This window comes from Xenopus laevis, chromosome 8L (genome assembly GCF_017654675.1).
Source record: "Xenopus laevis strain J_2021 chromosome 8L, Xenopus_laevis_v10.1, whole genome shotgun sequence".
Classification (NCBI taxonomy): Eukaryota; Metazoa; Chordata; class Amphibia; order Anura; family Pipidae; genus Xenopus; species Xenopus laevis.
The window spans coordinates 10,260,131-10,279,979 of NC_054385.1; the positions used below are offsets into that span (position 1 = coordinate 10,260,131).

The 19,849-nt window shown below is 42.7% G+C and overlaps 1 protein-coding gene across 2 annotated transcripts; it reads right to left on the minus strand.

Moving 5' to 3' along the window:
* Positions 1 to 361: 361 nt before the first annotated feature.
* pkn3.L (protein kinase N3 L homeolog) lies at positions 362 to 17,072 on the minus strand. Of its 2 annotated transcripts, none has more exons than XM_018241045.2 (21): positions 16,883 to 17,072; positions 11,263 to 11,548; positions 9,589 to 9,743; positions 9,242 to 9,502; positions 8,967 to 9,171; positions 8,658 to 8,840; positions 8,447 to 8,556; positions 7,396 to 7,539; positions 7,239 to 7,314; positions 6,931 to 7,090; positions 6,549 to 6,687; positions 6,387 to 6,454; positions 5,841 to 5,904; positions 5,304 to 5,395; positions 5,039 to 5,215; positions 4,500 to 4,562; positions 4,306 to 4,382; positions 4,077 to 4,219; positions 2,740 to 2,847; positions 2,110 to 2,190; positions 362 to 2,027 (listed from the first exon to the last, which is right to left on the minus strand). In XM_018241045.2, exons 2-21 carry the CDS (start codon positions 11,534 to 11,536, stop codon positions 1,815 to 1,817), a joined length of 2,793 nt encoding a protein of 930 aa, XP_018096534.1. In that variant the 5' UTR covers positions 11,537 to 11,548; positions 16,883 to 17,072; the 3' UTR covers positions 362 to 1,814. The 2 variants fall into 2 exon arrangements, with proteins under 2 accessions (XP_018096534.1, XP_018096533.1); XM_018241044.2 differs by having other exon boundaries at positions 5,841 to 5,907; positions 16,883 to 17,070.
* Between the last annotated feature and the right edge of the window lie 2,777 nt (positions 17,073 to 19,849).

Consider the following 19,849-nt stretch of genomic DNA (forward strand, 5'->3'; position numbering starts at 1 on the left):
GAATTTACCCAGTTTTTATTTTTACACTGAACTGTTCCTTTAATGTTAATTTTGGCCACCGGGGGGGCGCCCTTTCATTCCAAGTCTATGGATAGACATTACCCAGCACCTTCCGCTGAGGTTCAGTGACACATTTAAACCAACTGCAGTGAAATTCAAAGACAATCAGCTACGGAATGTGGGGGAATTATATGCCCGTACTAACACAAATACAAAATATTACTGCTCACTGCAACTAGTCAACAAGGAGTCTGTGTTGTGAGTGTACAGTTCATCTCTAGTGGTCGCCTTTCCATGAAACCAGCGAAGAAGGTGAGGCCAAGGCAATGGCATTAGGGATATGTGATAAAACTCACACAGGTTTCATTGGACAAGTTTCTTATATTTGCGTCTCTATTTCCCGTACAAACATTGATAAATTAACAATCTGTAAAAACAGAAACACACACATATATATATATACACACATTACATCTGGCTAGAAATGTAGTCTGATTCTTCATATTCATTCACAACTAATAACCTCCAACATTGTACATGTCCTGCTCGATGCTACAGCAACGGCTTTACTTCATATTCAGGCACCAACAGCAGGATTTATACCATAACGGAAACATGAGGAATGCAGTTATTTAATAAAAAATATAAAGGGAAACCTATAGTAACTCAGCATGGAGGGGGCAAATGCTGCAGCTGACGGCTGGGTGTATTCCTCCTGTGCATACAGAATCCTGCCAGGCAGACTGTACCAGGGATGTACCGAATCCAAAATTTGGCAGAATACCAAACCGACCCTTGGATTCAGTGCATCACTACTATGTACTTATCAGTGGCGTAACTACCGGGGGAGCAGGGCCAGGGCCCGCACCCCCTCGAGGCCCCCCGGCAGCTCACACGCCACTCGTAAATAGGAAATGCGGCCGTTTCCGGAGGGGGCGGGGCCAGGCTGCACGTCCCGCCCCCCTCTAGTTACGTCTCTGGTACTCATGTTAGGTTTCTTAAATGATTATAAATTCAGTTTATATACTACAAACTATCCAGGATTCGGTTCGGGATTCGGCCTTTTTCAGCAGGATTCAGATTAATTCTTCTGCCCGGCCGAACCGAATCCGAGATCCTAAGTTCCATATGCAAATTAGGGGACAGGGAGGGAAATCACGTGACTTTTTGTCACAAAACAAGGAAGTAAAAAATGTTTTCCCCTTCCCACCCCTAATTTGCATATGCGTATTCGGCCAAATCTTTCGCAAAGGATTTGCGGGGTTCGGTGTATCCCTACAAACTACTTTCCCACCTGGTCGAATTTTCAGAGCTCTATGGGACAAAGCAGCCCACCGAGGATGACATCACATACTCCTGAATGACATCATCTCTTCCTTAATTTTAGGCCTATTGCCTGGAGGAGGTAGAATTGGATGGAGTGTCAGTGTCCCAACTATTCACATTAATAAGAACGTAGAACTGGAAGGTATGGGGGGTGACCTTTAAGATAAGATAATTTTAGGGGTAACAAAGTGCGAGATATACTTTCATTGAAGTGCTGCATAAATGGGCTCTTTGGTCTCGAAGTAGTGAGAAGCAAATAAAGAGAATGGCCAATGAGAACCTTTTATAGCATCTATCGGGTAGTGTGCAATGGGAACCCCAAGCATTAAACCCTCTATTACTCTTTAAGTGATCACATGACATTAAATGAAGTGAATTGTAGGGCATAGTGTATATTATAATGGTGTGTTTGTTCTCCTTTCAAATAACAAGAGAGATGGCTACCAACCAAGTAAGCAGGACACGGGCCGACTAGAAGAATGACCTAACTAGGGATCAAGGAGAAGTTCAGAGGCAAAATCAAAGTCCTGAAAGAGAATTTGATCGGCGGAGGTCAGAGGACGAGGGTCATCAGAAGGGGAGAGTATGGCTTTCTGCCCAGTGAATTCCTCATCAAAGTTCCTGATATCAAAGGGGTCACTTAATACGGGAACAACGGGGGGTTTCACCCGCCGGGCATAAAGTGCATCCCAGTCCATCTCCTGTAATGGGTGGGGAGTGAAGAGGGTTAAGGGTGCATCAATACATACAATGCAATGCTCTGCTGTAAGGAATTCACAGTACCTGAAAGAATGGCTGTGGCTTTATCTCCTCTGCATCTCCAGCACCAGCACCCAACCGGCGTTCCGGGGATTTTCTCAAAAGCTAAACGAGATTAAACAGGAGAACGCAGGCTTGTAGATCAGTAATCTATATGGTATTGCTAGAGAACTACTTTAAGAGGTCCTACATGACCATGGTTTCAATTGCCCATAAGTTACTGGGTTGGGGGGAAACGCAAATCTAAATGACTGTTCAATATAATATAAAACTATTATCATCATGGTGGCATAAGATATCTATTCAATGGAGCCTGCTAGCGCCATACTGTAGAGCAGTGGTCCCCCAACTCCTTGGATGTTGCTATCAGGGTCCCCAAAGCAGGTGATTATTTTTGAATTCCAAGCTTGAAAGCAAGTTTTAATTGTATAAAAACTAAGTATAGTGCCAAGTAGATCCTCTTGTAGGCTGCCAGTCCACATAGGGGCTACCAAATAGCCAATCACAGCCCTTATTTCACACCCAAGGGACTTTTTCATGCTTTTGTTGCTCCCCAACTCTTTTTACATTTGAATGTGTCTCACAGTTGAGCCTGCTGTAGAGCTTCAATCCCCATAGTGTGGGCTCCTAGAGAAATAAAAAGTAAAGTGATACCTTGCGGATAATGTTGATGACGTCGTTAGATAAGAAGCGAGGATACCGCACCTCTTCGTTGACAATACTGTCAAACACCTCTTCTTCGTCATCGCCAGGAAAGGGACACTGAAATACAAATGGTGTTATCCAAAAGATATCGCTTGGGGCTGCCTGTATCTTTAAATTCTTAGCCGCTACTCGCGATTGGTTCCTTTGGTCCTGCTGGTACCAGTCAAAGCAACTCTACAAGTTCTACTTTTTCTTTAATTTTCAATTCTTCAAAAAACCACAAACAATTTCAAAAGAAAACAGGAAAGAGAGAGAAGCACTACATGCTCTTTGCACCCGTTTGCCGATTCATCTCCTACTATGGGCATGGGATCGGTTATCCGGAAACCTGCTACCCAGAAAGCACAGAATCACCGAAAAGGCCGTCTCCCATAGACACCCTTTTATCCAAATGTTTTAATGTTTACATGACTTTCTAGTAGACTTAAGTATCAAGATCCAAATTACTGAAAGATCCATTAGCCAGAAAGTCCCAGGTCCTGAGCATTCTGGATAACAGGTCCCAAACCTGCAACACTGGAGGCCTTTGCATGTTACCCCAGGTAAATGGCATGGATCTGAGAACAGGAGAGAAAAAGGGTACCACCTTTCCTCCAGTATATTCTTCCTGGCCTGCCAATTTAAAGTAAAAAGTTTACTGCCCAGTATTAGAATATAATCATGTTTAGGGCTGAGGGCAGATGAGGTTGGTTCCTCTGATCTAGAAGAGATTATGGGAGTAGTAGACGCCTCTGTGAGGTTAGGCTCCAGGCTGATGGACCCAGGAGTTAAAGGTGATGTAAAGGCAAAAAAATAAAATCCAATTTTTACTTTCTTTAATGAAAAAGAAATCTCCAATATACTTTAATTAAAAAAATGAAACCTGATTGTATTAAGTGAGATTCCCCCTTCATTTTACTTGCTCTGACTGCTGAGGATAGGAAACTTCAGATGGTCCCTAACCCTAATGATCATGCTTTCAAATGGCAGATCTCAAGCTGCTTAATTTGTTTCCCTGTAGAGCAGCCGGCGACCATGTAGAGATTCGTATCCGCAGAACCAGTGCAGTCTGCATATTCTGATTATTAATCGGTCTTGCTATATCAGCTTCTATGGCAGATATTATTTGACGTGTGCTGTTTTGATCATTTATGACGATCCCTAAGCTTAACCCTTTCAACTGAAGCCCAGACCACACTGAGCATGTGCGTAGTCTTGGTCTTGCAAAGATGTGTAAAAAAAAAAATGTCCAGTGGTTACTAAATGGTTGTGTAATGCCATTACATTCTTTACTAGCAACCCCTTACCTCTCCTACTAGCATCTCGTAGATGAGAACACCAAGCCCCCACCAGTCCACAGCATACGTATATGACGTGTCAGTCAGGACCTCCGGAGCCAGGAATTCTGGGGTTCCGCAAAAGGTGCTTGTACGATCTCCAAAACCCATGCCTATAGGCAGATAGTTAAACTCTTGTAACTACTCCATCCTGCAGTCACAACCCAAAAGCGAGCTGGGGCACACATTTAAGTCTCACCTTCTTTACACAAGCCAAAGTCGGCAATCTTCACAAAGCCGCTCGCATCCATCAGGAGGTTATCAAGCTTCAGGTCTCTGGAAAAAAAAAAAACATATGGGGGAAAAAAACAAGAATGTTGATATAGGAGATATTACGTGTAATAGGTTGTTATAAGTGTTATAGTAGGATGCCAGTTACAAGAGCATCTGTACCTGTATATGATTTTCTTCTCATGGAGAAACTGGAGGCCGAGCACCACGCAGGCCGAATAGAACCTGCCAGAGAGGGACTGTTACACACCCTAAAATATATTTTGTATAAGAAGCATGTTGTTCAATGTTGCAACTACATCTAAAGAGTATATGGAAGACCATGGTTTAATGCATAAGCAGGAAAATAGATGAGAACGGAGCTGGATTTGGCACAAAGAAGCTTAAGATGGACAATAAAAGCTGCTCACTTGGTCCCATAAGCTCAAATCACCCTATTTATGGGGAATTTCTGCCAAAAAAATGACTAGCTAAAGAAGTTGATACACTTCATCTCCTAACGGGTCTCCCTAGGCCCCATTATTGGGCAGTGACCAAACCATTGGTTCATCCAGCATGTTGATGGCCAAATCAGGTAAAAATCTGCACAATCTTACAGTTTATTCCCAACTTTAGCATTCCTTTTGAGATAATATTTTCCCCTTAAAATAATACAAGGAGCTCCCCTACAAGATGCCTCAAAGCTTTTAATTGTAGGTGACCTTGTTGTCGGCTCTGAGAAGACGTTGCTGTGTATGTGCATCATGAGGTCTCCCCCGGGCATATATTCCATCACAAAGCATGCGTGTCCTTGGGTCTGGAAGCAACCAAACAGGTTCACCAGGAAGGGGTGTCCGGAGGAATTAACAGCTTCGAAAATCCTCTTCTCGCACTGCAAGCTACACAAACAGAAAAATTCCATGGCACAATTATCTTAGCTGGATAACAAGACTAGCAAGTCAGACACCATGTTGTTTTCTGACTAACCTTTCAAACTCATCTCTGCTCACAATGTCTCGCTTCTTCAGGGCTTTGATCGCGAAAACTTTTCCCGTCTCTTTAAATTGTGCCAGGAGCACCTGAAATATAGGACACGTCCAGAGTATGCCAAGAAAGAACAAAAAGCCTACAATTGCCATGGAAAGAGGGTGGATTCATTGGCATTTTTTAAAAAAAAAAATGAAAGGCAAAGGTGGTCTCCAAAAATATGTTCCACAACATGGTGGGCTCAGAGGACATGTTCCACAACATGGTGGGCTCAGAGGACATGTTCCACAACATGGTGGGCTCAGAGGTCATGTTCCACAACATGATGGGCTCAAGAGGACATGCTCCATATGATGATGAGCTTAGGAAACATGTTTCACAAAATCATGGGGTGGTCTTTCTACACATGATAAGTTTTTGGTGATTACATGCCATGGGAAGGGGGTTCCACTAGAAGATCTGCCCAGCTGGAGGCCTAGGGAATAGATATGATGCATCTATTGATACAGTCCCAGCCTATCACTCTGACCTACGTACCTTGCCAAAATGCCCCCGACCGAGGACAGATATAAAGGTAAAATCTTCCGCTTGCAAAGTTGTTCTACTGCAATAAAATAGAACAGGGATGAGTTAAGGTAATAACCATGGGGCTGGCTTTGCCATGCACAGACTCCAGGTTTAGCAACCCATAGCAACCAATAATATCTTTACTTTCCAGTCAACAAAAGCTACCTGTGGACTAGCTGTTGGGTTACTAGAACATTTGAACACCTGGCTCCTATAGATTCATCTTCCAGTAAATATAAAAAAGGCTTGGATGTCTTTATAGCAAGGAACCATGCAGGGTGGATTACCTTCTCCTCAGCTGAAGATGACTGGAATAGATTTGTGTACAATGTACATCTCATTCTAGTGGATTCTGATCTCTTGGGCAGCTAAAAAATGTTTGTAGAGGACAACCGTTTATTTATATAAGTGAGTCTAGCAGATATTTTAGAGTAGACAAGGATGGAAGAGCACAATATGTAGAATATTAGAGAACAGAGAGAACCATGTCTCTCCATTTAAAGCCCAACATCTGACCTATGCACTTTAGTGGGCTCAGAGTTGCTCTGTGCCCCGCCTTCTTCTCCATGGATCCGCTTCATTCTCTGAAACAAAGACAGAACGCATGTAAGCAAAAAGTAAGAGAGAGAGAACGCCATAAACCCATAAACACGAAAAATGGCCGTCCCCTATGCTCACCTTTCCTGTTGCTTGGCCAGGAAGTTCCACAGTGGAGGGTGGAGTCACTTCCTCTGACTTCAGGTAGAGCCGCGGAGGTTTAGGAGGCGGATTCGGTGATGGTTCTTCATTGAATAATAATTTTTTGATAGGAAAATCACTGCATCAGAAATAATGTATAGGTCAATGCCACAAAGTGGCTATAGAGAGACTGCAATGGCAGACACATTTAACTGGATACTATTATTTATCTTCTCTTCTCGATGAGGGTAGTGGTAGCCCAGAATCATATATTATAGGGAACCCGGTATGTAATGCTTTTGCCCCTGCATAATACAAATGTCTAAGGCACAAAAGGCTCATTATCTTCATTAAGTGGACAAATGCACAGCTCAGTACTGACCTGCCACCTGCTACATATGGATGAGAGTTTGCGGAATTGTGGTCGTTAAGAGGAGGGCTCAATGTGGTCATGGCGCTGCACGGAGGCAAAATACTCATCATCAGTCGCCCCCACGTGGCAAAGTTAATGTTCATCTGAGTGGCCCGAAGGAAGTCCTTTCCTGGTAATAAGAGAAAACAAGTAGAAAACTAAAATTCATGACCCAAAACCGAGTGTTAGGCCTAATGATGCTTTACTGGACCATTTTTGATTGGTCGACAAGTGATAAAACACAAGTGTGCAGGCGCTTTGTATAAATAGGTTATTACCTTTCTGCTTGGGAAAGATCCGCTTCTGCCTCTGGACTGTGCCCCTTCTCTCAATAATTGGGTTACAGAACATGACCTGAAGGAACAGTTGACAGGTTAGATATGCACCCCTTCTCCTCAATCCTAAACCCACCATGTCCCCGCCACCTGGTCTCACCTCTGCAAACAGCTTCCCCTGGGGTTCCAGCTGCAGACACATTCCGTGGCGCTCGTTATCCAGGAAGTCCTCCAGGCGCAGGAAGCGTACGGCGCACAGCTCCCGCCAGTCCCTCCAGTGGACAGAGATTTCAAGCTCCCGTGACTAAAGGGCAACAAAGATTGAGGAAAATTCAAGCAACTTGCACATCAGGGGCTGTAGCCAAACTACAAGAATGACTATGTGGGTCAACAATGTTTCATTTACATAAACCCGCCCCCTTAAAAGGGTGGTTCACTTTTAAGTTAACTTTTAGTATGTTATAGAATGGCCAGTTCAAGCAACCTTTCAATTGGTCTTCATTATTTATTTACTTTTATAGTTTTTAAATTATTCTGATTCTTTCCAGCTTTCAAATGGGAGTTACTGACCCCATTTAAAAAACAAATGTTCTGTAAATGTATTGTTATCCGCTATTTGGGATTCGGCCGAATCCCCGAATCCTTGGTGAAAGATTCAGCCGAATACCGAACCGAATCCTAATTGACATATGCAAATTAGGGGCAGGAAAGGAAAAAGTGGGACAAAAAAAAAAAAAGTCACGTGATTTCCCTACCCACCCCTAATTTAAGTATGCAAATTAGGATTCGGATTTGGTTCGGCCAGGCACAAGGATTCAGCCAAATCCTGCTGAAAAAGGGCGAATCCTTGCCGAATCCCGAAACCCAATCCTGGATTCGGTGCAACCCTAATTGTTATTGCTACTTTTTATTACTCATCTTTCTATTCAGGCCTCCCCTATTCCTAATCCAGCCTCTTATTCAAATCAATGCATGGTTGCTAGGGTAATTTAGACCTTAGCAACCAGATTGCCAACATTGCAAACCGGAGAACTGCTGAATAAAAAGCTAAATAACTCAAAAAACACAAATAATAAAAACCTAATGTAAATTGTCTCAGAATCTCTCTCTACATCATACTAAAATTAACAAAAAGTTGAACAACCCCTTTAAGGACTCACCCTAACCATTTCTATGGTTTATCATTGGCTACTTAAACCATAGAGACTCACCCTCTCCAACTCTATGGTGAATCTCTGGTCCCAGCACTGATTATGGACAGGTCCCCAGCTGGTGTGGGCCACCTGCTTGTTATCGACCTTCAAGACACACATGACATCTCCTAAAAAAAAGGCAGACAGAACCATTTAGACAAGAGTCCAAGGAACTTAACCAGCGCAACATAGAAACCAAAACTCCAAAACCAAAAAGTCCAAAACTAACCACAGAGCTCATCAGACCGCAAGTGTCGGCCTGATCCCCCCCATCCATGGATACTTCCCCCGGGGCGGTAGCGAATAAAGTTCTTGGACTCGCCGGGACTCCCTTGAATAGAAGTTGTTCGAGAACGGCCAGGGACAGTCTCTAGAAGATCCTGGCAGCCCAAGAGGTGGATTTCCAGTGTCCCTGATGGGGCAGAAAGGAGATCAATTCAATAAACTGAAGCTGTTGCAGTATACCTCAAGCTAACCCAAATAACAGCTATTGGCTGAATTCACTTGTAGTTGGTTTCGCGTCTAGAGGTATAAATACCTGTGAGCGCCGTGGGTTTGATGAGTAAAGATAAAGGGTGGCTAGGGCCTGGATCTTTACTCCTCGCGGTTGTTGGGAAGTTCTTCAGTTCCTCTTTGATGAGCTGCTGCTTTGGGTGATCAGAGGGAAGTTCTGCCAGGCATCTCTCAAGGGACAGACGCAGAAGGTCAATTTTCTGGCAGGACTCATGTAGTCGTGCTTGGGCCTAGAAATAGGGGATAAATATTATGGATGCCATCATGCAAGAGTATATCCCCCAAAGTATTCTTTCAAACCTCAGCCAGGGCCTTGCGGTCTTGCAATCGACGACCTCCAAGTAGTTTAACCACATTTTTGGCTCCTTCTGATACAGCAGTTTCCACCTGCAAGTGATGCCTCAGCTCCTCTAGGCGCAGCTCCAGAGGGGACAGGGTATCTTTGGATTCACAGGTTGTCCCGGAAGCCTGGGTGAGCTTCACGATCTGCATGCGCAATAACTCAGTCTTTATCCGACTGTCCTGAAGCATCTGCTGGGCTGTGCAGAGGAGCTTCCGATCCTGAAGGAGGCAAAAGCAAAGTCATAGAAAGATGGTGCGGTCATACCAAGCCCATTGGATTGTAAGCATTGTTCTGTCCAACTCACCTTGGAGGTCCCGTTGGAAAACATCTGAATAATGTTCTCTGCTCCCTGTTTCACCTTGTTCTCTATGTGCAACTGCCTCTTCAGGGCTTCCACCCTTCGCTGCCAGGGGTCAAAATTTTGATCCCATATGCAAGGATCAGGGGACACGGTGCCATCTATAAAACATTGGGTCACGGTGGAAAATTGCTTCAGCCTCTACTCGGTTTATAATAATTACACTGATGTGATCTATATTGACAGGCACCCCGGTAACCCATGTGTCTTAATCTCTTGAACAATCAAGATGGCTCCATCTACTGTTTTATAACTGAATGACCTTCATCTTTTGTCAAAGTTTCTGCTTGTTTAACTTGAAAAAACAATAAAAAATAATTTTAAACTGACAGGTACCCCTTTATTCTGCATGGATATATGCTGCCTGCTCCCCTTCTTGTAAAAACTTGCACCACCCCTTACTGCTCATACTTCCTATGCCAATACCACCCCCATAACCATGTCCTCCCAGCCTTCTTCCCTGATCATATTCCTGTACCTAGCCCAAGCCCATTCCTGATCCAGCCTAGATCCTAACTGCTGCCACCTGCTCCCATTCCATTCCAGACTACTAATTCAACCTAGTTCCCAATCAGTTACCGACACTCATGTCATTCCTACTCCAACCCAGTTCCTAATATCTGCCACCTACTGCCATTCTGTTCCAACTTCATTCCAATCCCATGATTCAACAAAGTTCCTAATTACGGCCACCCATTCCATTCTTTTATATTTTTCCAACCCATTTCCTAATCACTTCTGCTTTGTTTCATTCCATTCCTGCGCCAACAATTTTGCTATGTACTGCCACCCGCTCCTATCTCATGCCAATCCTCTGGTCCAACCAAGTTCCTAATTAATGCCCTCATTCCCATTCCATTCCTTCATCCTTCTTCAACCCAGTTCCTAATCACTTCTATGTGCCCCATTACATTCCCGCCTTACCCCAGTTCATAATCACTACCTCCTGCTCCAATGCATTTCCTAATCACTGCTACCCACACCCATTTCATTTCTGATTCCTGCTCACCAACACCAGCTGCCATACCATTACTGTACTCTGCACCCACTGAGATCCGTCTTGCAACCATGCTCTCCCATAACCTTCATGCCTCCCAAAAACATCTTGTTTCTTCTCCCTAACCCTAGCCCCTGTCCCAGGGATCCCCAACCAGTGGCTCATGAGTAACATGTTGCTCACCAAGCCCTTTGATGTTGCTTCCAGTGGCCTCAAAGCAGGTGCTTACTTTTGAATTCCAGGCTTGGAGGCAAGTTTTGGTTGTATAAAACCAGGTGTATTGCCAAACAGAGTCTCCTGTAGGCTCCAAGTCAACACAGGGGCTACCAAATAACCAATTACAGCCCTTATTGGGCACCTCCTGGGAAATGCTTGTGTTGCTCTCCCAACTTTTTATATATTTAAATGTGGCTCATGGGTAAAAAAGGTTGGGAACCTCTGCTCTATTTCATTCACACTGTCATTCTATTCAACCGTATTCTGCTTGCTTTGTAGTCCTTGGCCAAGTTTACTCTTCCCCTACACTGCCCAAACCACCCTCCAGATCTCCATTCTCTCTTACTCGCTAAACGAATGGGTGCAGTAATCTGGGACTGTGACCGCTCGCCTATAGACATGAATACCTTGTTTGCGGTCTTTCTCCATGATGACAATCCTCCCATTGAGTTCCTGGAGCTGCCGATGGAGTTCGTGAAGCCGCCGGTTGGACGCCCTCAGCTGTCTCTCTACATTGCCCTGGTGCTTCTTATCCATGGACACCTTGTGCATGTTTTCAGCCCCTTCCTTTATCTTCAGCTCTCTCTGGATCTCCTGCTTAAGCTGCTCTCTGGAGTCCTCCAGCTGCTGTTGGAAGCTGGGGTCCAGGAGCTCTGGGGGCCCTGCATTTTTGAACTCCATCCAGCAAGAGCCCTGGGAGACAGAAGTTACATAAAATAGGAAAAATCGCATTGTATCATGTCACGCCTCAGCAAAGCTCAAAAAAGCCATCAGAGAAGCCACCACAAACTCTCCACCAATTAAAAATCTCAGGTCAAAGCACCCCAAAATCAATAGGCTTGCTTTGACAGAAGCTTTAAGAGTCTATAACAAGATCCAAAGCAGGAAAGTTCTGAGTCGGCTGTTACTCATTTACCAGAGATTTTACCTTCTTGGCTTCCTGCCATTGTATTTAGAAGGAAGTGTAAATTGTGTTTGGGGTTCTCAAGCTCTTTGACTACCTTGTATTTACTGCAAATATGAAAAATGTCATAGTCCATTTTGTGTGAAGTCATCAGTCCTGTCCTGCTTTATGGCAGCTGAGATTCTAGCTATCTGTATAACAGAACATTCTGTCCCAGTGGCTGCACAGATCCTATCTGATCCCCATTGTAAGCAGCAGTCCTGCCCTGCTTTATGGCAGCTGAGATTCTAGCTATCTGTATAACAGAACATTCTGTCCCAGTGGCTGCACAGATCCTATCTGATCCCCATTGTAAGCAGCAGTCCTGTCCTGCTTTATGGCAGCTGAGATTCTAGCTATCTGTATAACAGAACATTCTGTCCCAGTGGCTGCACAGATCCTATCTGATCCCCATTGTGAGCAGCAGTCCTGTCCTGCTTTATGGCAGCTGAGATTCTAGCTATCTGTATAACAGAGCATTCTGTCCCAGTGGCTGCACAGATCCTATCTGATCCCCATTGTGAGCAGCAGTCCTGTCCTGCTTTATGGCAGCTGAGATTCTAGCTATCTGTATAACAGAGCATTCTGTCCCAGTGGCTGCACAGACCTGTTATTTACAGTAAAATAAAGTTGCCGCAGTGTAGGACCTATTTATAAATACTGTGTATAATATATATATATATATATATATATATATATATATATATATATATATATATATATATATATATATATATATAAAACTTTTATGAGCCTTCCTAAACCGATCATTTCCAAGTTAAAGTTATTTAACTCTGATATTTGTCTATGCTAACAAATCCATAACTCCTCCCATCTTTACACAGGGACTAGTTCTGTTAATCATCAAAATACAAATCTCCTTCCTTCAGAACATTCCTTCTCTGTATATTTGTATTTATACATATGGGAGGAGGTGCCATATTGATTTCCTTAGACCGTACAGTATGAGGGTATAGCTTATTGTGTGCCCAGAACATTCCTTCTCTGTATATTTGTATTTATACATATGGGAGGAGGGAGGTGCCATATTGATTCCCTTAGACAGTACAGTATGAGGGCATAGCTTATTGTGTGCCCAGAACATTCCTTCTTTGTATACTTGTATTTATACATATGGGAGGAGGTGCCATATTGATTTCCTTAGACAGTACAGTATGAGGGTATAGCTTATTGTGTGCCCAGAACATTCCTTCTCTGTATATTTGTATTTATACATATGGGAGGAGGGAGGTGCCATATTGATTCCCTTAGACATTACAGTATGAGGGTATAGCTTATTGTGTGCCCAGAACATTCCTTCTCTGTATATTTGTATTTATACATATGGGAGGAGGGAGGTGCCATATTGATTCCCTTAGACAGTACAGTATGAGGGTATAGCTTATTGTGTGCCCAGAAAATTCCATCTCTCTGTATATTTGTATTTATACAAATGGGAGGAGGGAGGTGCCATATTGATTCCCTTAGACAGTACAGTATGAGGGTATAGCTTATTGTGTGCCCAGAACATTCCTTCTCTGTATATTTGTATTTATACATATGGGAGGAGGGAGGTGCCATATTGATTCCCTTAGACAGTACAGTATGAGGGCATAGCTTATTGTGTGCCCAGAACATTCCTTCACTGTATATTTGTATTTATACATATGGGAGGAGGTGCCATATTGATTCCCTTAGACAGTACAGTATGAGGGTATAGCTTATTGTGTGCCCAGAACATTCCTTCTCTGTATATTTGTATTTATACATATGGGAGGAGGGAGGTGCCATATTGAATCCCTTAGACATTACAGTATGAGGGTATAGCTTATTGTGTGCCCAGAACATTCCTTCTCTGTATATTTGTATTTATACATATGGGAGGAGGAGGTGCCATATTGATTCCCTTAGACAGTACAGTATGAGGGTATAGCTTATTGTGTGCCCAGAACATTCCTTCTCTGTATATTTGTATTTATACATATGGGAGGAGGGAGGTGCCATATTGATTCCCTTAGACAGTACAGTATGAGGGTATAGCTTATTGTGTGCCCAGAACATTCCTTCTCTGTATATTTGTATTTATACATATGGGAGGAGGGAGGTGCCATATTGTTTCCCTTAGACAGTACAGTATGAGGGTATAGCTTATTGTGGGCCCAGAACATTCCTTCTCTGTATACTTGTATTTATACATATGGGAGGAGGAGGTGCCATATTGATTCCCTTAGACAGTACAGTATGAGGGTATAGCTTATTGTGTGCCCAGAACATTCCTTCTCTGTATATTTGTATTTATACATATGGGAGGAGGGAGGTGCCATATTGATTCCCTTAGACAGTACAGTATGAGGGTATAGCTTATTGTGTGCCCAGAACATTCCTTCTCTGTATATTTGTATTTATACATATGGGAGGAGGGAGGTGCCATATTGATTCCCTTAGACAGTACAGTATGAGGGTATAGCTTATTGTGTGCCCAGAACATTCCTTCTCTGTATATTTGTATTTAAACATATGAGACTATGGGAGGAGGGAGGTTCCCTTAGACAGTACAGTATGAGGATACAGGTATGGGACCTGTTATGCAGAATGCTCGGGACCTGGGGTTTTCCGGGTAATGGATCTTTCTGTAATTTGGATCTTCATACCTTAAGTCTACTTGAAAATCATGTAAACATTAAATAAATCCAATAGACTGGTTTTGCTTCCAATAACAATGAATTATATCTTGGTTTTTATCTTATCATAGATACAAAGGATATCATTTAAAAAAAAAAAAACAAACTTGTATTATTTGGATAACATGGAGTGTATGGGAGGCAGCCTTTCCATAATATGGAGCTTTCTGGATAAAGGGTTCCTGGGTAATGGATTGCCTATGAGTGCCCCTATAGGCACGAAACGCGTTAGGTCTTCATGTCCTAATACATTTTTCTACTTTTTACATTTGCCTCTTTATTTTTGGAGACCCTCACACCCTTTGGATACAGTGTTAATGGATTCCATACCTATATAGCTTATTGTATGTTCTGTGCACAGCTGAGCTATACCCTCATACTGTTCTGTCCAGTGAGCTTCAAAATATGCTCTGGCATTTCAAATACACAGAGGCCCAGACACCACCACCCACCTTCCCAAAAAAAAACAACCAACCTAGTAACAGTCTATGGCATCTTACAGCAGCCCCTGTGGAATTTGTCAGTACAGGGCCTGGTCCTGTCTATTAAAGGGTAAAAAAAAAAAAAAATATATATATATATATATATATATATATATATATATTATATATAAGATAAATCACCCCTATAAACATACAGGACACCCCATTTGGGGCATGTCACACAGTTTATAAACAAAAAACCCAGGTTAGGGAAATAGTGATCTGACGCACAGTCATTTCCTGAATGTACTTCCTGAACTGGGCGTTGCCACACTGGGAGCCAATCCAGTTGCTCCTTGTACAGTGGCCCAGTGTTTGCTGCTTTTTCCCTCTGCTTCACCTTTAAGTTAACTGTTAGTATGTTATAGAAGGGTCAATTCTAAGCAACTTTTCAATTGGTCTTTAATATTTATTTTTTATCGTTTCATTATTTCTTCTGACTCTTTCCAGCTTTTACAGGGGGGGTCACTGACCCCATCTAAGAACAAATGCTCCGTAAGGCTACAAATGTATAGTTATTGCTACTTTTTATTACCCCTCTTTCTATTCAGGCCTCTCCTATTCATATTCCAGTCTCTTATTCAAATCAATGCAGGGTTGCTAGGGTTAGTAGGACCCTAGCAACCAGACGGCTGAATATGCAAACTGGAGAGCTGCTGAATAAAAAGCGAAATAACTCGAAAACCGCAATTAATAAAAAATGAAAACCAATTGCAAATTGTCTCAGAATATCCCTCTCTACATCACACTGACTGTTAATTTAAAGGTGAACAGCCCCTTTAACTCAAATACCTAGACTTGTACTGTCCCAGGTATAGACACCCCCCCTCTTCTACACACAGACCAACTGCAAAGAGTCTCATACCTGCAGTCTATATATAATAACCCCCCAAAGATATCAGGGCAAATCCCTCCGGCCAATTCTTTCTCCTCTGCCATTTGCTGGATTTTTAACCTAAATGTCAATTCCCATTTAATAACCGGGGATGAGTTGTCCTGGGGCAGTGGGCGGAGTCAGAGAAGGAACAAACAAGGTTGTTCTTTAGCCACATAGATGAGTGACCAAAGTGGACCCCACCTATATACAAATAGGACAAATAAGTCCTTTCTTTCTCACTGCTTTCCATCAGCTGCCTTCTGCTACATTATTTCAGGAGTCAGAATTGCAAGGAATAGAGACAGACACTGGCTTTTGTTTCAAATACATTTACAAATAGCTTTAAACCCAGAGAGCATCAGATCCAATGGCACCAGCAGCCCATACTAATGGGTCAGACACACACTTGCCTTCTGCTACATTATTTCAGGAGTCAGAATTGCAAGAATAGGGACAGACAGACATTGGCTTTGGTCTCAAATACACTTACAAATAGCTTTGAACCCAGCGAGCATGAGATCCAATGGCACCAGCAGCCCATACTAATGGGTCAGACACACACTTGCCTTCTGCTACATTATTTCAGGAGTCAGAATTGCAAGAATAGGGACAGACAGACATTGGCTTTGGTCTCAAATACATTTACAAATAGCTTTGAACCCAGATAGCATGAGATCCAATGGCACCAGCAGCCCATACTGATGGGTCAGACACAGACCTGTCTTCTGCTACATTATTTCAGGAGTCAGAAGTGCAAGAGACAAATACTGCCATTGATCTCAATTACATTTACACACGAGTTTAAAGGCAGAGAGCATCAGATCCAGCCCTGGCCTATGAGCAAAGTCAGAGGTGTGAGTATAAAAGCTGGGGGAGCCCAATAGAACACTAACTAATGAGGGGCACATATGAGGGGAAGTAATTCCCTTTGCACTCCTGACTTCCTGTTCAGTAACAATTATATCACGTTTATGTCTGCGAATGTTTTTTAAGCCTCACTCATACACCGACACTCACTGTCACTACTTTGTACCGTACACTCACCTCTGACACTTCCCCCTGTCCGCAGAGCGAGTGGTATTTCCCGCTGACGGATACTTGAAACTTCCCGGCGAGCTCACTTTACAGAGGGTGAACAAACGGATAGATTCGGCTCCGCCCAGCGGCTATTCCTACACGGTGGTCCATTTACAGGTGCGCGGCGCCATCTAGTGGTTGAGGACGGAAATAACAACGAGCACAAAACAAGTCTAATGGCGCCGCCGTCTGGCAAGAAAAGAAATTGCAGCTCCAGAACTCGTTGAGTCGGTGTTAGCGAATACACTCAATATACTCTCATTACAAGGCTTTCTACGTTATTATTACTATACAACTTTGTCATATATATAGATATATATATATATATATGGGCTTATAATAAGGAAGGAATGCTTCCCAATTTAAGTGTATAAATAGATACAATGATTGTTTTTTGCAGTGGCGTAACTAGATGTTGCTGGGCCCCACAGCAAATTAATTTTAGGGCCCCCAACATATCCAGTGTTTGTCCTGTTTTACCAATATATGTTCAAATTGCTCATCAATGAGAGCCTCATGGGGCCCCCTGTACCTCCTGGGCCCCCCTGCAGCCGCAGGGTCTGCTTCCTCTGTAGTTCCGCCCCTGGTTTTTTGTAGACTGTAAGCTCTAAGCAGGGCAGGGACTTGCTTCTCAAATGATCTCTTAGCGCCTTTAACTTAACTTTCAGTATGTCATAGAATGGCTAATTCGATTGGACGTCATTTTTTAGACTTTTTGAATCATTTGCCTTCTCATTCCTTCCAGCTTTCAGATGGGGGTCACTGACCCCATCTAAAAAAAACCAAACAAATGCTCTGTAAGGCTGCAATTTATTGTTATTACTACTTTTTATCACTCCTCTTTCTATTCAGGTCTCTCCTATTCATATTCCAGTCTCGTATTCAGATCAGTGCATGGTTGCTATGGTCATTTGAACCCTAGCAACCAGGTTGCTGAAGTGACACTGGAGAGCTGCTGAAGAAAAACTGAATGGCTCAAAAACCACAAATAATAAAACATGAAAACCGATTTGCAAGTTGTTTCACAATATCAGTCTCTACATCATACTAAACATTTCAATGTAAAGGTGAAAAATACACAAAAGCCATGAATATCCTGTAAATTATATCCTTATAAACGGTGAGTTCTGATGTCATCAGTTATAAACGGTGAGTTTTGATGTCATTTCTGTCACATGACGCATTGAAATTTGTGTATTATAATAAATAAAGTACCCCCAGTTGTAAAATTTGAGGATATTAGAAGTTACCTCGGAGTTTCATGACCTGTATAAAAACACTCCGCCTTCGGCCTCGTGTTTTTATATGGTCATGAAACTCCTCAGTAACTTATAATATCCTTATATTTTACAAGAGGGGGTACTTTATTCACTATATATAAAACAAAAGCCACGAATATCTTGTAAATGATATCCTTATAAATGGTGAGTAGTGAGGTCATCAGTTATAAACGGTGAGTAGTGAGGTCATCAGTTATAAACGGTGAGTAGTGAGGTCATCAGTTATAAACGGTGAGTAGTGAGGTCATCAGTTATAAACGGTGAGTAGTGAGGTCATCAGCTGTAAACGGTGAGTAGTGATGTCATCAGTTATGAACGGTGAGTAGGGAGGTCATCAGTTATAAACGGTGAGTAGTGAGGTCATCAGTTATAAACGGTGAGTAGTGAGGTCATCAGTTATAAATGGTGAGTAGTGAGGTCATCAGTTGCAAACGGTGAGTAGTGAGGTCATCAGTTATAAACGGTGAGTAGTGAGGTCATCAGTTATAAACGGTGAGTAGTGAGGTCATCAGTTGTAAACGGTGAGTAGTGATGTCATTTGTCACATGACTCACTGAAACTTGTGTATTATAATTAGGGATGCACCGAATCCAGTATTTTGGATTTGGCCGAACCCCCAAATCCTTTGCGAAAGATTCTGTTGAATACCGAACCGAATCCTAATTTGCATATGCAAATGGGTGGTAGGAAGGGGAAAACATTTTTACTTCCTTGTTTTGTGACAAGTCACACGATTTCCCCCCCTGCCCCTAATTTGCATATGCAAATTAGGAATTGGTTCAGCCAGGCAGAAGGATTCGGCTGAATCCTAATCCTGCTGAAAAAGGCCGAATACCGAACTGAATCCTAGATTCAGTACATCGCTAATTCTAATAAATAAAGTACCCCCAGATGCAAAATATGAGGATATTAGAAGTAACCTCGGAGTTCCATGACCTGTATAAAAGCACTGCCTTCAGCTTTTATATGGTCATGAAACTCCTCGGTAACTTATAATATCCTTATAATTTACTTTATTCACGATATATATATGATACATATTTTATGTTCTTGTATCTTATATACCGATGCACCAGTTATACGCAGGCCAAAGCAAATCAGCTGCAAATGTACTTGCTTTGCTGCACTGCTGGACTCACTGACACACGGCAGGCTAACAGGTACTGGTTGTAGTAGAAAGAGTAACCATTGTGTGCTCTTAGAAGCAATTCCCAGGAAATACTAGCATTCATCTGGTTGGGCTTTTTGGGACAAAAAGCTCTAATTTTTGTGGAAAGAAAACAAAACGTTTTCATTATAAGCAACCCAAGAGAAAGAGCTTTATATGAATCCAGGGAGTGGAAGGGAGTGTTGCAGCAGTCATGATAACTGATGAGCTCCTCCCTTACACTGACAGTAGAATGTGCTGCAGCCCCGCCCCAGAGGAACAATCCCTAGAAGTGCTACTGACTGCTGGAGGGGCCGGACGATCATGACTTTGGACAAGGGGCAGCTGGGAAGAAGCCCACACAAATGAGCCGGCTACACTACAACTCAGGTTTTGCTACAGGCTCAGTGTTAAATAGAAATAAAGTGCTGATATATAAGTAGAGACACTCGCCCCCTGGAACATGTGAATCACACGCAGCAAATGTCACTTCCCTATTAAACGCGA